The sequence below is a fragment of the Micromys minutus genome (genome assembly GCF_963924665.1).
Source record: "Micromys minutus genome assembly, chromosome: 12".
NCBI classification, from domain to species: Eukaryota; Metazoa; Chordata; class Mammalia; order Rodentia; family Muridae; genus Micromys; species Micromys minutus.
The window spans coordinates 51,292,947-51,309,163 of NC_137981.1; the positions used below are offsets into that span (position 1 = coordinate 51,292,947).

Consider the following 16,217-nt stretch of genomic DNA (forward strand, 5'->3'; position numbering starts at 1 on the left):
AGCTGAGTATACATGTGATAATCTAATATATGGAATTAACAGTATATAACATAATGTATCCTTGCTTTATACTACATATTTTTGTAATCAAATAAACTCCCTTCTGAGTTGACGAAGTCACCACTAACGAGCCAGTGCAGATATGTCACCATCTCTCTGTACACCTGCTTCTGCAGCAGCAGACCTCTAGGATATTCATTTTCCAGGTAACAAGATACATGTTCCCACTACTCATAAGGATCCCAAAAGCAGACCGCAATCATACGTGGAGGCCTAGAGTGTAACACAAAGCAAGTAGACAACCAGATTTACTTCCCTCAGTGGCAGAACCAAGCTTATATGACACTTAGGAATAGAAAAAAGAGTCCCCCCCCCCCGAAGCCTCCGTTTTGTGTTTTCCCTTTTTCTTCTATTCTAATCATTAGGAAATCTCCACACTGGGTCTGTTGAAATTTGCAGACTTACTCATTTTAAAAGCAAATGATTCATTGGGCTTCATTCATTCATTTTCCCCCCAGGAATGTTCTTGTCTTGACTAGAGGATCTTGTCTTCAATGGATTTCTGGGGATGAGGGTGTGGGTGGAACTGGGAGCTGTGAGGAGAAAGAGAGGGAAAAAGTCTGATCAAATGCATTGTATGGAAGAATAAAACTACCAAGGAATTCATAAAGTATTATGTCATTAAAAAATAAGAGGCAGGAGAGATGGGTCAGTGGTCAAGAGCACTGGCTGCTCTTACAGAGGACGCTGTCTCAATTCCCAGTACCCACATGATTGGCTAACAACTGTAACTTTTTATTCAAGGGATCTGAAACCCTCTTCTGGCCTCTGTGGACACCAGGCTCACAGGTAATGCACACACACACACACACACACACACACACACACACACACACATACACGAAAAACATCCATACCAATAAAATTAAAATAAATAAAGAAGGACGACTCTCTCCAGGGTGGAATCTCAGTGAGCACATAATCAGTCAATCAAGAATCTGCTCCACAACTTGTCTCCCTTCTAATCACAGATAGGACCCGCTGTACTGATTTGATTTAATGAGCATCAAAAGGATGTTCCTTCAACACAGGAATACTTGAAGCTCAAAGAAGCTGGTGGGAGTGGATTTGCCTTATCTCCCAGTTTAGGAGGTCACTTGACCCTGGCAGCCACCCAAAGTGTCTGAAATGCCAGAGTAAGGATTGTCCCCTCACCACTGTGCGCTGCTCATGCAGAAGTTTGAAACTGAGCCCCATGCTTCTCTTAGTTGTAGACCAGGGGTAGGATCTCAGAGGTACATGGTACATGTCCATTTTTCATATAATCTCCTAGCTTAATTGACTCCAGTTTCTTTAGCTTTTTACTCATGCTAAATTTTATGTCCTGACATCAACCCAACTATGTTCCTCTGAACCTGCTATGATGCCTCTCAGAATATGATGCTTACAACCAAGCCCAATACTCCAGCAGTGGTTTGGGCTCATTGACTCAAATACCTGATCATTTCTTTGGCAGACACGTGGTTTCTTGGTGTACACTGAGCAGGGCTGAGTGGGGCAGGGGTTACTTAACTCTGCTGCTTGGAAATGTCACTTTTGATTGCTGTTAGAAGGTAAATGAACTCTGGTCTTGAGGAGCTTCTAGACAACTAGGTCCTCTGAGTCCTTTCCCATGGCTTCCTGGGAAATCTTGTGCCTTGTGCTCCGCTGAATAAATGCTTCTGTGTGAAAAACTGGACTCGTTTCTCTGTAAAACTATTCTACTTCCCTGGGAGGTTTGCCGGCACAGGATCTTATAAAAACCCACTAGGGTTGTAACGAGGAAACCTTCCCTCAGATCCCAGGCCAGCTTTTGTTCCTTCCTGAAGCCACAGTTGACATGCCCCCGGCCTGTCTCTAATAAAACCTAATCTCCAGGACGTGGAGCCATTGCTCGATTGTTTAGGGGTCAGTGGGGAGCCAAGGAGAGGAGTCATGAGCTCATGTGTATATTGAGATGCTTTAAGAGGCAGTGGAAAATTACCCAGCCTGCTCTTCCCCCCTCACTCTGGACTCCTCCCCTCTCCTTTGCTCTTCCCATGAACTGGCTCAGGGGAAAGAAAAGCAATAACTATCACATGGGACATGGCTGAAATCAAGGCCTATATGGCCTTTCGTGAGTGAGGTTCCTGGCTCTGAAGGCTGTGCGGATAAACATGTCTTAACATGCGATTCTCCTCCGTTTCCTTTCCTTTTCTATTTAGAGAGCTCTCTTTCCACGAGAATTCCTTAATGCCATTTGTACCTGTACAGAGGGTCTTGCCTCTCGCAGATCCATGCAGAAGTTCAGTTTGTAGGAGTTATCCTGGGGACGGTGAGGCAGTGCTCTACCTCCAGACATTCTGCTGACGTGTGCCTTTCATTAAATGGACAACTAAAAGCCAGAACAAACCAAAACACAAAAATCCGAGGTCTCTCAAAGTGTCTTCTCAAATTCAAACCAGTCTTGGGGGCTGAGAAGGTTGCTCAGAGGGTAAAGGAACTTGCTACTCAATCTGAGGACCTGAGTTAGAGCCCCAAGACCCACATGGGAGAAGGGGACAACTAACTCTTTCAGGTTGTCCTCTGACCCCACCCACATGCTTTGTTGAGCATATCCCGCCCAAACAAGTTAATGCAATGAAAAACAAAACAACAACAACAACAACAACAAAACCAAACAGTAAAAGTCTGTCTGCTGATGTCTCCATTAAAATGGACCCCTAACCCTAACCCTGATCCACCCCCAACCTCACCTAACACAGCATGAAGATATAGACCATCTAACTAGCATTCTGCTAAAACTAAGTACCCTGGCAACCCCTGGAGCCTCTTCTCTACGCGCCTCAGCATCTTTGCACATGTTATTCTTTGATATGTTGTAGGCAGCCCATAGCCATCAACAAGTCTCTCCTATGGAGTGAAGGAGAGATTCCAAAGTTTTCCGTGAGCAAATACCAGTCGCTACCCACTCCCAGTTTCCTGTTGTGAAAACAGTCCGAAGTCTTCTCCATGGCTAGAGTGAACTCATTTTCACTGTAACTGTTAGGGTCAGACTGAAACTTTTCTAGCTTTGGGCTGGGGTTTAAATGCCCACTGTGCATTCACTGCATGCAGATTTTCATCAGAACCGTATGGCCACAGGGCATACTCTGTCTCCTCCTTGGATAATTCCCACCCACATCCATCTCAGCACACACGCTGTATAAGAAATGTTTAATATTACCGGTTTGGCAGAAAGAAGTGTAAATGTTGTGTCAGTGGTAAGACTAATCCTGACAGAGGAGTTGCTAGGGAAACGTGACAAGAATTGACAGATGTTATTTGGCACCTTCACCCAGTGAAGCACAAACAAGGTGTGTGGTTCCCAGCAGGTGTAAACTCCTCTGACCTGTGGGAGGTGGGACTGGACTTTATGCTGTCGGTCCAGGGCAAAGCACCCACAGGTTTCAGCTGTCAGTGAGTGCCTCTCTAGAATGCTCAGGGTTTCCTCCTAGTTTCAGGACCCCCCCCCCAGTTTTTATGGTGTCGGAAATTCCCAAAGGGTAAACGGCAGGGTAGAAGGCAAAAAATGGTGGTGGGTGTGTCTCTGCATTCTGTAAAAAGCAGCAGCAAAGGGCACTCACCTCGGTTGGCTCCCTCTTGGCCTTGGACATCAGGCTGAGAGGCTGAAGAGGGAAAACAGTGTAAAAAGGCCGAAGCCATGGTCTGTAGCTATGGACACTGGCACTAAAAATACAGACCCTGGAGCCCTGTTTCCCAGAGCTCATGCTCCAGTGTTAAGAGGAGGGCTGAGCCTTTCTCCACTTCTTAGTAGATGCTAAGGGCTAACGAACGTGGGCAAACCATAAATGTGCACCCCGGGGGATGTGGGCATTTCTGCTGTTTGAGAGAAAATGCACATGCAGAGTATCTGCCTGTAAGAAGGTAAAATAGGCATTAGTTCTGCCATGCACCAAAGAAAATGCATTTCTAGGTTATTAAAATTATGATCGCAGGCATCACCTTAGCCTCCTTTTCTTCTGTTGCTTCAGTGGAGTACCTGAGGCTGGGCACTTTATAAAAGGGAGGAGGGTCATTTCATCCCATGGATGTGAAGCCAGCCTCGGCTTCTTCTGAGGGGTTCATTGCATGGAAGGAACATGTATGAGCTGTCACATGGAGAAACAGAAAGCAAGAGACAAGGGAGGAGCTGGGATCACGCCTTTTGAAAAGCCACTTCTATGAGACCCGATCTTCACTTGCAAGACACTAATAATTTACGAGTGCTGAGGTCTTATGACCTAATTACCTTCTATTGGATCCAACTCTTAAAAAACTGCCACATTTAGTTGTGTGTTCATGTGTGTGTGTGTGTGTGTGTGTGTGTGTGTGTGTGTGTGTGTATGGACGTGTGCACTCCCACACTTGTGCATGTGTGGAGGTCAAAAAACAAATTTCAGGAGTTGGTTCTTCCTACCATGTGGGTCCCAGGGATCCAATTCAGGTCATTAGACTTTGCACTTTGACCTGCTCAGCCATCTTGCTGGCTCTGAACCATACCTCTTAATGGACCGATCCCTTCAAACGAGAAAGACCAGGGACTAAGCTTTCTAACACACAGACTTGTGTGGCTCAAGCCATATCTAAACCATAGTAGGTGTCTTATAGTTCAATGAGAAGATGAGACTTCTGTCTGCCTATACCTTTCCCCTTTCCCCGTCAGCTCCCCAGTAAGGGCTCTCTCACTATTGAACCGAATGGAAACAGGTGGAGACTAACCAGATCAAGGAGTCTATCCTAGGAACTGATTGGTTGGGTCTTAAATTCTGTACCTTCAGCTTCACCTCTTACACAGCACGAACTCAAGGCACAAGTCAAGGGTATACCTGGAGGCTCTCCGCAGGGGAGGTGAGGGACTGGAAATGGGGGCTCTTCCCTGTTCCCTTGCAGACTTTGGATCAGATGTTTCAAGGGCTACTTTGTCTGGGAAAGTCTGCAGAGGAGCCAAGTGTGATGGCTAAACTGGGAGCTGTTTGTGTCCCAGGACTCTCGTTCATGCCCTTTCTCTCGAGCAGTAAATTACTCTTGGCATTGAAAAACATGCTTGGGTGACATGTTCCCGATGTCCCCGGGAGGACCAGAGACTGGACGTCTGAGTGCAGAAGCCATCACTCCAACCTCAGCAGAACCCACCTGACCCCAAGTCCACTAGTGTGAAGAGTGTCAGAGTCGGTGGCCCTGAGTGACCAGGAAAGGCTCCATGGCTTACAGTGCACTCTATGGTGTACAACAAGGTCGTCCCAGAGGGAGCCGATGTGCTCCTGACTGGCTGCTGAGGAGACTGCCAGTTGTATGTGATTGGCCACTGTGTCCCTTGGTGGTTCCTTGCTCTATTTACAAAGCATTGCTCAAGGTTCCTTCCACCTTCGGAGTGCAGCTGATGCTGAGGTCAAATGTCCCATCCCACTTCCCAAAGGAGACAGCATGGCTTTAGAGTGTCCAGTCGGATGGAGTCTTTCTCCTCAGCTCTGCCAGCCTCGCTTTCTTCCAGGTGTATCTGCCAACACCCTCGGAGCCCCCATGTCCGATCCCCCATCATAGGCTTGTTTCCGGGCCACCCAAGCTAGGTGATCCTCTATGGGTGCTTTTGCTCCTGCTTAGCTTCACTGTGCGCGGTATAGGTATCATCCCAATTAAAAGCAATTTGATGTTTATAGCTTAGAGGGAAATAAATCTTGTTGACTATAGGCCTCTGACACATGTCCACCCTTCTGACCACAAAAGGCTTCCAAGGGATGCCTAGGAGCCTGTGGACGAGAGATTCCCACAGGAAGCAGCCCAAAAGGCAGGCTGACAATGTATTTCAAGTAGCGTGACTATGTAGCAGGCCAAGGAAACTAACTACTGGGGAGAAGTCTGTGAGATTATCAGAGATATTAGAAAATGTTAGAAACAGGACAAAAAGAAAAGGCAGAGGGGATTTTCTTTAAAGATGGGATAATTTTGTTTAGTTTCCTGGATCACTTTTAAATGGTTTACTTTTTAAAAAGGCATCTGTTAATTTGCTGCAAGAGGCTTTGTAATTGGAGAGCTAATGGCCTTCCCTGGGAAGGGAGGGTGGGTATAGATTTGTGCAAATTAAACCTCATGCTTCGTGCCTGCTACAAGAAGCCCCACCTGTGTGTGTGATGTACTTAAAAGATTAGGGTACACTTTGAAATTATGATATGTATCGCCTGAAGTAGGCATCTCCCCCTTTAAGCTTTTATTTCCTTGAAGGAGGGGAGAAGACCACCAGCTCTCACGCGCCATGAGGCCCAGGAGGTACTTTGTGGGGGTTTGGGGGAGGTTTAAGTGCAGGGGGATGAGGTGTGCTGTTTATGTGTGTTGGTGCAGTAATAAAACTTATCCTCGACACTGTGGTCCCAGTTCAGATGAGATTGAGTATGTTCAGGGTGGGCAGGCTATAGACTAGTGATTCAATATCATTGCTTACAGGAAGATAATGGGGCTGTGGACGCAGGTGACATGTTTAGGGGTAAGGGAACCTGAGATGATAAGTAAAGGGGCGTTTTGAAAACTGCTGTCATCATCCTGTTCCCTCAGGGTCGCTAAGTACGTTAAGTCTTCAGTTACGCACAAGGTATTATTCCAACATGGATGCGGATGGTGAGGTTTTTTTTTTTTTGAGACAGGGTCTCATGTGGTCAGGTTGGTCTGAAACTCACAGTGTAGGCACAAAAAAAATTGGCTTTGAACTTCTGATTCTCCTGTTTCTGCCTTCTGAATGCAACACCAACTGCTGCAGGTGATAGTTTAGAACAGGCAGAAATGTCTTTTTCCTCCCCTTGATTTACCAGGATGGAAGGAGAGGCCACTGTGAAAAAGTAGTCTTTTGGCTACTTGTCAAATTGCCTCTTTGATTTATTTTTCGGCCAGTGGCTTGTCAGGCCAGCCCAGGGTTCTGGGGGGACATGGCTGCTGTAAACAAAAAAAAAAAAAAAAAAAAAAAAAAAAGCAAGCTAAAAAGAAACCCATTCCAAAGAATCTGAAACCACACACAGGTGTCTAATAAAGACACAGAGGCTTTATTTTAAAACAATTCATATGTTGCCAAAGAAACAGAAAAATGAAGTTTGATTTGAGTTCCTAACTTAAACATCAAGCGATGTTTTATGTTAGAGAGTTGGGTTTGCTAACCAGCTATGAGACAGGAAAGAGGTATGTGACCCAGGTGAGTCCCTAAGCGTATTCCCACTCACGTGCTGGAGAGGACAGGCCATGTTTCTACTGGTCCAGGTGTGGGTGAATGGTTAGTTCCAGAATGGAGAAAGCAAAATGGAGTCAGACCCCTGAATAATTTTAAACACAAGCCTTTTTCCTCTCTGACTTTGCCACACACTGCACAGGATAATAATTTAATCTCAGGGGAAGTGCATGCCAAAGAGAATCCTAGTCAGAGTGAGAAGACAGAAAGTAATGATCAGGGAAGTCAGAGCTAACAGACAGACAGAAGTGAACTGGACTCCTCCAGCTTTGGTGTGATCTAACACTGCCACAGCAGTCAGCAACAAGGGGCACCGAACGATAATTTAACATGGGGGCCCCCGGGCTGTAAAAGAACAGCCAACTTTCCATCAACTCCCTCTGGCAGTTTTGCCAGCAACAGTAATTTGGCCCATTTAAAAGGGGGAAATTAAGAGATTCCTCACTGTACAGTACTGAGTGGTGGGGATAAAGGGATTTCCTGCCTCCAGAAAGCCTCATTTGTTCCCCATGTGTCCCACCTCCCGCAGCCCCCTCTCAGCAGGTTACCTGAGGTATCGGGATGGAAAAGGAAGGGCAATAATCCCTCTTTTTCACTCCTACCATTTTAGAGAAGTCCCTAAACACTGTTCTCCAAAGCATTTATACACTTGTCTGTGGATGAAGCCGAGGTGAGGTTGTACTTTGAAGACAGGTTACTTTTTTCTTATAGCACCTTCCTACAAAACTATCAGCTCCTTGCTTGCTGGCTGGTTTGGGCTGGACAGCCATGCCCTGCCCAGGACTCCTCCATCTCTCCCAGACCCCTCAGCAGTGCCAGCCCTTCCTTAGGCATGAAAACCAGACACCCCTTAACCTCCTCCGCCTACAGGGATCCTCAGGACCCCAATGGGCATCAGTCTTTGAATTGTAACACGAACCTCGCAGAAAGCCCTGTGAAAGAAAGTGATGTCCAGGTCTCCTGTCTTGAAATAGGGTTTGGGATTTAATGCTGAGTATTTTTTAAGGAAAGAGATAGGAGTTGCTAGTTTTGTTTTTTGTTTTTGTTTTTAATGCCACATTATTAAAGAAAAGGGCGGGTTGCTTGTTTGTTTTTTAAGTATGTCACTTGGTCAATTCATAATCTGTAGGAGTTAGTTGTTAAACCAGGAAAGATAAAACTTGGGAGGCGGCGGGAATAAATCTTACACAAAATAAGTCAGGAAGAGATAAATGGTGTGAACGGAGAAAAACAAGAAATAAAAGGCGGGAAGGAAGGTCCTTTGTTTTCACATGATGTCACCAGTGTCATAATCAAGTGTGAATTCTCAGACCAGGGAAGGTGCAGGACCTCCTGAGTCTAAGTTCTCCCCTGGGAAGGCAGGAAGGGTGGGAGAGGCCTTTTTCCCCCCACTGGTAATAAAGTCACCATGGAAGCCGCTCACCTGGAGTGTGGAAACCCCGTAGGCCCTTGTCTTGGACAGGAAGTCTGTTTTGAAGCCCACCCTGGCAGGCAAACTGTTTACACAGCTTGTCTAACCCCTCATTGTGTGTGCCCTGCAGAGCCCAGGCTGCCCTGTAAATCCTCGGGTTGGTACATCACTTTGAAAAGGGGAAGAAGTTGAAAACTCCACCTTCCACCCCCTTCATGTCCTATGCCAACCTTCCTCAGTCACTAAGGTATTTTCCCCTCCTTCAAATCTTCCCTTTACCCTCACTTTTACAAGGGCAGAGAGAAACACTGGCCAGAGTCCAAGGCCAACAAGAAACTTTTTAACCCATGTTTAATTCAAGAGGAAATCCTCATCTAAGGGGCCCGTTCCTCCCCTTGCTTGGCCCCTTCCTGACACTCGGTTATGGGATAGGATGGAGTCTCAGTGACAGAATTCTTAGTAACGATGTTGCCATTGCACCCACAGCCATTCTTTCCACTTGTCTGGGAACAAGGCTTGAGCTTGTCTGGCTCTCTCTACACAGGGAGGCGACAGTAGCCACCTACAGAACACTCGGAACTGTTGACCACATTCTAAAGTAGCCACCACCCGATCGATCGTTGCTGGCCCAGCAGAGGAGAAATGGAGAATGGGAATCCCCAACAGTTTGTGTCTGGATACTTCTCACTCTCCACTCCTTGACATCAGCCACTCGGGCTTTTCCCCAGAGACCCCCAGGGAAGGCAGTTTTTGGCCTATGTGGTTGTCATCTGTTACCAGAAAGTTGGGTGCCAGCTGCCCAGACAGTACAGGTAGGGATAGTAGGGGTAGCTAGTATACACAGAGACCAGTGAGGTGCTGGACAGGCTGTCCCCTTTCAGGGTCGGCAAAGACAATGGTGAATTCTTCTCCAAGACTCCCAGGTCTTCTGACAGCTGCTTTCGCTTAGTCTTATAGCGTCTGTTCTGGAACCAAATTTTCACTTGGGTTTCAGTGAGTTTGAGGTTCTTGGCCAAGTGAGCCCTCTCAGGGGCAGACAGGTACTTCTGATGGCTGAACTTTCTTTCCAACTCAATCACCTGCGTGTGAGAGAAGGCAGCCCGGGAGCGCTTCTGTGGCTGCTTGGTGACCTGGGGGGCACTTGATAAGTCTGGGGTGTGTTCACAGTCCAATAGATAAGTCTCAAAATGTGCATCTGGAGAACAGAGGCGAGAAGAAAAGAGTTACATGTTAGCCCAGAATTCAACCCACCTTTCTGTTTTAGGCTAGTGAACAAAATGCCCACTGTTGTCTGGATACATTTCTCTTTGTTCACGGGACTAAGGAAAGGCACAGAAGTAAGCTAAGTTTTAGAGGTTTACAGTTGAACTTTCTGGCTTGTTGTTTTACATCAATGAAACATGGATCTGGGTGTGTGCCAACAGGGAAGACAGAGGCGTAGTGGGGACATTTAAGTAGGGGACTGAAGCTTGTGGGGATGAGCCAGGTTGCCTTGGGATAGTGACCAGTTCATCTTCTGCCTTAACCCACTTTCTGTAACTGCGTCTTAGGAGCATGCGAAGTTGCTGGGGCTGGGGGATAAAAGTGTACTCGATCCTACTTCTAAAGACCTAAAGAAACATCCATAATTTTATGGTTCATGGAATGGAGCCGTAAAGGGAACCTAGGAGTGGGCTTGATTTATTAATATTAATAGTTACCGTTAGTTCTAGTAGCCGGTGGTAAATGGCTGGAGTCTCTGGACAAGAGTCAAGCCGATGGCAAAGTTATTAGCTGCCCTCAGGGTTGATGCTTAAGGTGGCTCGATGCTGAGGACTGTGGGATCCTTCCTGGGGTCATGACTCCACCCCCACCCCTGGATGCCTGCATCCAGAGCTCCTGGGGGCCAACAGCCTGAGAGCGATCCTCTCCTGTGCCGCATGCCCGCTTAGTCTATTCCGCTTACCTGACTCGGGCTCAGCCTGCGTCTCCGTGGGGCTGGGCCGGATACGTGGCGGGTCCTCCAGAGCCACGCTACGATCCCCTGCTTCGTCGGGCTCTGAAGCAGGGTCCCTCCGAGGGTCGCGAGGGTCCGGCTGACGCTGGTGCTGCGGGCTGCCCGTGTGTCCTCCGCACCGCTCCGCGCGGTCCCGCAGAATGTCCTGGATGAGGAAGGAGGTGAGCCGCTTGGACTGCGTGGGTGGCGCTGCCCAGGGACTGCGGCCACCCGCCTCCAACCGTGCCTCTCGGGGCTCCGCCACCCTAAGCATCCCGCCTCCGCTGCGCGCCGCTTTTGCTAGCACCGGGGCGCGCGCACTTATAGCCGTGCTGAGCGCCGCGCCGCCTGCCCATTGGCCGCGGGGACACGGCTGAGCCCCGATTGGCTGCCGCGGGCTCCAGGTGACCCTAAGAGGCGAGTCCTGCGCGGAGTAGGCTTTAGAGCCCTTCCTTGATGTGCCCTTAACCTTTCCTGGTTCCCCTCTCAAGTCCTTTCCCAGATGAGCCACAGACCCCAAACTCTTACTGCAATGGCGATGTGGAAGACCTGCGAGTAGTTCCCATAGACTGTTAAGGTGCCCTGGGCCACTGAGCTGAGCAGGCAGGTCGCTTCCACCTACCCTAATTGTGTCCAGATAGTAAGAACGATCGATCACAAAGCCAGATCTGCTGAGTCTAAGGTGATCCTAGGTCTGACAATCAGGCTCACCACGGCTTCACGCTGGATTCCCAGCTGCACACATCTGGACAAGCAGCAAACGTATATTAGGGAAGGCCAGTGTAGTACGGCAGTGTCTCATTTACTTTGTTGACCGTGTACTGTGACACCAGGAAAGAATATTCTTACGAAATAAACACTCAAGCTGTGTGTGGGTGGCATGTCTTTAGTCCCGACGAAGAGAGGCAGAGGTAGGTGGGTTTCTGTGAGTTTGAGGCCAGCCTAGTCTATAGGAAGTTCCAGGACAGTCAGGTCTATATAGTAAAGCCCTGTCTCTAACTAACTAACTAGCTAGCTAGCTAGCTAGCTAGCTAGCTAACTAACTAACTAACTAACTAACCAACCAACCAACCAACCAACCAACTAACTAACTAACTAACTAATTGACTAACTAAAACTAACAACACACACACACACACACACACACACACACACACACACAAACTCAAATTGACAAAAGAACACTCAAACCGGGGCTCCCCATGGCTATCCCTTTAATGTCACGTGGTTCGGGACAATGCTTTAGATTGGTGAATAGGCCCTATCTGAAAAAAGGAATGTGCTAAAATACTAACTTCCAGTGGGAACCGAGGAAAGCGTAAGCTGAATTTTTTTTTTTTTTTTTAAATTACTGGATGCAACTAGAATCCATCGTAGTCTAAGGCACCAAGATTCAACTGCAGGGCACGTTGTATGTCTGGGGAGAAAGAAAGAGGGGCAGGCGGGTCCCTGAGAATACAGCCACTGCTGAGAGAAACTCAGTTGGATAACAGGAAGGCCTTCAGAAAAGCTGGCTTCCTTCTGCATTTTACCTAGACTTATTTTCTTTTAAAATTTAAATATATATATATATTTGAAACAGTTATGGGTTTATTGAGAATGGCAAAACATAACAACTCAAAGTTCCCTCAAGATAGAATTTATTTATTTTGTGTGTGTGTGTGTGTGTGTGTGTGCTGTGAAGAATTTCCCTTTCCTTATTCCCATTTCTCCAAGGCCCACACATAAATGCTGTTCCCCAGGGAGGTGGGTACTTTGGAGAAGCTTTGGACCTTTAAGAGCCAAAGCTTAATGAGAAGTCCTCAGATCATTGAGGACACAGGGATTGTAGAGCCCCAATTTTCTCTCCTTTCCTGGCCCTGGCATATGGATTTTCCCAGCAGCCCATGCTCCTCTTGTGTGGCACTGCACCCAATTAGGCCACCTAATTTTGGACTTGAAGCTCTAGACTCATGAACTAAAGCAAACATCGTTTTTACTCAACTGGTCTGCATCTGATTTTTGGTCGGAATGACAGAGACTCAATGCAGCAAGTCTCTGTACCCTCTCCCAGGGCTGCAGTTGCTGTGCTGAACACTGAGTGGTTCCTCTGAATCACCAACTCGATCAGAGTATTAATGGGGCTTTCCCGTGGGGGTGAGCTGTGAGGGTGTTTCCAGAGGTTAACTGGGGTGGGGAGGGGCAGAATTCCACCTCAGAGTGTAAAGGGGAAAACAAGGAGAAAGCAAACTGAGTATCTGCTTACCCCTGCTTGTCTCCTGGCTGACTGAGATGTGAATATACAGCCCTGTGCTCCTCCCACGATGACAGACAATACCCTCAAATCATGGACCAAGGTAAACCCTTCCTCCCCTAAATTGCGTCTGTTAGATATTTGGTCACAATAGTCAGAAAAAAATAAGTTGAGACAAGAAATGCACAGTGGCTGTTCTTCTGCGTGACGTGACTATGCCACCGTCTCCATAGGCAATGGGTGCCAGTGATCTGAGTTCTTACGGGCCCTTGTCACCCTCTTTATTTCAGCCACTAACATAGTCATGGTGCTATTTTATTTTAGCTTTAGCTTTGGTTTTGCACCTGACTGTTGATGATGTCGATCTTGGCCGGGCACAGGTCTTCACTGATGAGACAGTATAAAGCTCCTAGTCTCAAAGTAAATCCCAGAAGGCTCAAAGACATAAACGCAGGCAGGTGCACGGGCTTATTAGAGAATTGCAAAGCAAGGGACTAGCGAGGTAACTCAGTGGAAAGAGAGTTTTAAAGCTTTTTAAAGTAAAAACAATTCTTTAAAGAGAAGAAGAAATGCACATCAAAGCCACATTGAGATACTCCCTTCTAGACTTCAAATTGGGAAAGATTTGGTTAAAGTGCCATCCAAACAGTAAGTAATTGCTTCAGATAGAGAATAGGCTGATTTGCATATTGGGACAGTATCTATTCACAATAAAAATGGACATATCCTTCAACACAGCTAGTTTGGGTTTTGCCCTGGAAATTCATAAATACACAATGTCCTAACCTGGGGACCTGTTTTTAGTCTGGTCACAGATGGGTTCGAGTTGCAAACTCAGCTGTAGAACCAACTGTGTAGGTAAAAAGGTCGCCACAAGTGATCTGTATAATTTACATCCAGACATGCACGTGTTCAGTAGGGGAGTTAGTTGTACCTGCTCGGTGAGGTGGAGGCAGGCTGAGAGAAGAGTGGGAGGAGAGGCTAACAGGGTCTATTTGTTTGCACTGATTTATAGTTCTTAAAAATTACAATCCTGAGGTTGGAGGGATCGCTTAGTGGTTAAGACTGTTCTCACTGCCAGGTGTGGTGGCAGGCACCTCTATCCTGGCACTCAGGAGGCAGAGGCAGGCGAATCTGCAAATTTGATGCCAGCCTGGCCAACAGAGCTAGTTTCAGGATAGCCAGGGCTATACCAGTCTCGAAAAACAAAAGCAAAAATAAAATAAAATAAAAATAGATAAATTAAATTAGTCAGATTAATTAAGGAAGGAAGGAAGGAAAGAAAGAAAGAAAGAAAGAAAGAAAGAAAGAAAGAAAGAAAGAAAGAAAAGAAAGACTTTCTTGCTGATCTCCCATAAGTTCAGTTCTCAGGACTCACATCAACTGGCTTTAATAGTTGCCTGTAATCTAGTTCCTGAGACTCTGAATCTGATACCTACTTCTGGATCCTGCATGCACTCAAATACATGGCATATATGTATACACACACATGTACACACACATGCACACACATACATGCAAACACAGGCACATTCACAAACGAATCCTTCTTAAAACTTACAAAACTAGGGGTCCAGAGCATCTGAGGAGAGTGTCCATTATCCCTGCCCTCTGTCCCACTGGGGTAACTAAATCTCTTTTGTGCTGAGAACTTGGTCTCAGAGTCTTCCAGTTAAAATACCTCTCAAGACTTTCCCCAGTCCTCACTGAGAGAGGATGTCCTGTGATATTTCTCTCAGCAGAGACCCTCCCATCTTCCTTGGCATCAAAACAAAACTCCAGGCACAGTGCCAGGACCCCTGACTTTCACATCCTGGGGCGGGGCAGAGAACACATTCCCTGATTTCTTGGGTGCTCAGCAATATTGTCACTGAGATTTGGGGGAGGGGGGATGACCGGAATACTAAAATTTGGGATCTGCTTCTACTATAAATGTTCTTGCGTGTAATTCTATTACATCAGTAGGCTTATGGTTTTAGAGCTGCAAAGCCCAAGATCCCAAGTTTAAGGGGTTGCACCTGCCATGACTTCTTGCTTATTCATAATAAGAAAGATGGCACAACCTAAATGTAAGGAGAGAAAAAGGAAGGGAGGGAGGGGTAGAAGCTACAGGCTAAGCTTATCCAATCAGGAACCCATTTTTCCTCTAACCGTGTTAGCCCATCTCCGAGGACTTCTAGAACCTTCCCAGCCTTCTAAGATTCCCACCTATTTCTATTGTTGCTCAGGCAATGGCCTTTGAACATGAGGATCTGAGGGCACATCTAAACGGTACCTCAAAAGGACAAAGATAGGGCCTTGGCCCCTTACAGCAGCCTGTCTCAGCATCCTGGGTCTTGTCAGACTGTGGATTTTTCTTCAGCCGGCCTACCCATCTGTAAGGAGTAAGGAGATGAGGACCCTGAGCCGTTTGGTGAGGGAGCGAGAACTCCCAAGTCTCCCACATACTTGAAGCTTCAGCCTCATTCAAAAAGTGGCCAGGCTTTCTATCCCATGCCTGCTCTCTTTATCCCAAGACACCATGAACCTCTGATCAGCGGGGACTGTGACTGTACCCACCAGCTTTACCCCACACCTCTCTGCACCGCCCAGGGGACCAGGCTTGGGAGAACTTTAGTGGGCACACAACAGCTCAGCCTCCTTCAAGCTTAGCACTCAAGAATAGCCACAGAGAAGATTTGTCAAGCAATAGGAGCTCAAGAGTATAAATGCAATAGTGACCAGAACCCTCCGCCATCCACAGCTGCTGGGCCTGGGTCTGCAGAAGTGTCCCTGTCCTCTGACTGGGTGGCCCCGAGTGGTCTGTTGAACAGTTTAGCAGAGGCCATCACCTGGGAGACGCATTTGGGGATGTTTGTCTAGGGGAGGGGCCTTTGACCTTCTCCCTGCTCTGGCTATCTCTGGCAATTCGATACCTCCCCTCTGCCACTGTCTGTTGCCCTGAGGGTCTCCATGACAGCCGGGTAGGTTGTGAGGGCCTTGCTTGCCCTAGAATGAAGGTAATGATCATCAGAGGACAGGTGGCCATCTAAGGTGGCAGAGGGGGTTCTTAGACATGGGATGGGGAAATGGGATGGCGCCAGTATTTGGCTCTGCAGAAAGTTCTACCTGCTTGGAACGAGACAGGACCCAGGGAATCTATGGGGCTGTCCCAAAAGGAAACTATTATTATTTTAGGTCTGTGCCATCCAATAGCTATCTCCCCAGATTGTATTTTGAATGGCACAGCCGTCGCTCCTAAGACAGCTGTGGAGACTGTAGTGGGCAGATAATAGCTCAGCCTCGTGTTGCTCCTCATCTTGTTCATGATTAGCACCCAAGAACACCATGA

At 47.2% G+C, this 16,217-nt stretch overlaps 1 protein-coding gene across 1 annotated transcript; it reads right to left on the reverse strand.

Moving 5' to 3' along the window:
* Positions 1 to 9,451: 9,451 nt before the first annotated feature.
* Positions 9,452 to 10,927, reverse strand: NKX3-1 (NK3 homeobox 1; the record flags this gene model as incomplete). Its single annotated transcript, XM_080926827.1, has 2 exons — positions 9,452 to 9,873; positions 10,624 to 10,927. The coding sequence occupies 2 exons, from the start codon at positions 10,925 to 10,927 to the stop codon at positions 9,452 to 9,454; spliced, it is 726 nt and encodes a 241-aa protein (XP_080782953.1).
* Between the last annotated feature and the right edge of the window lie 5,290 nt (positions 10,928 to 16,217).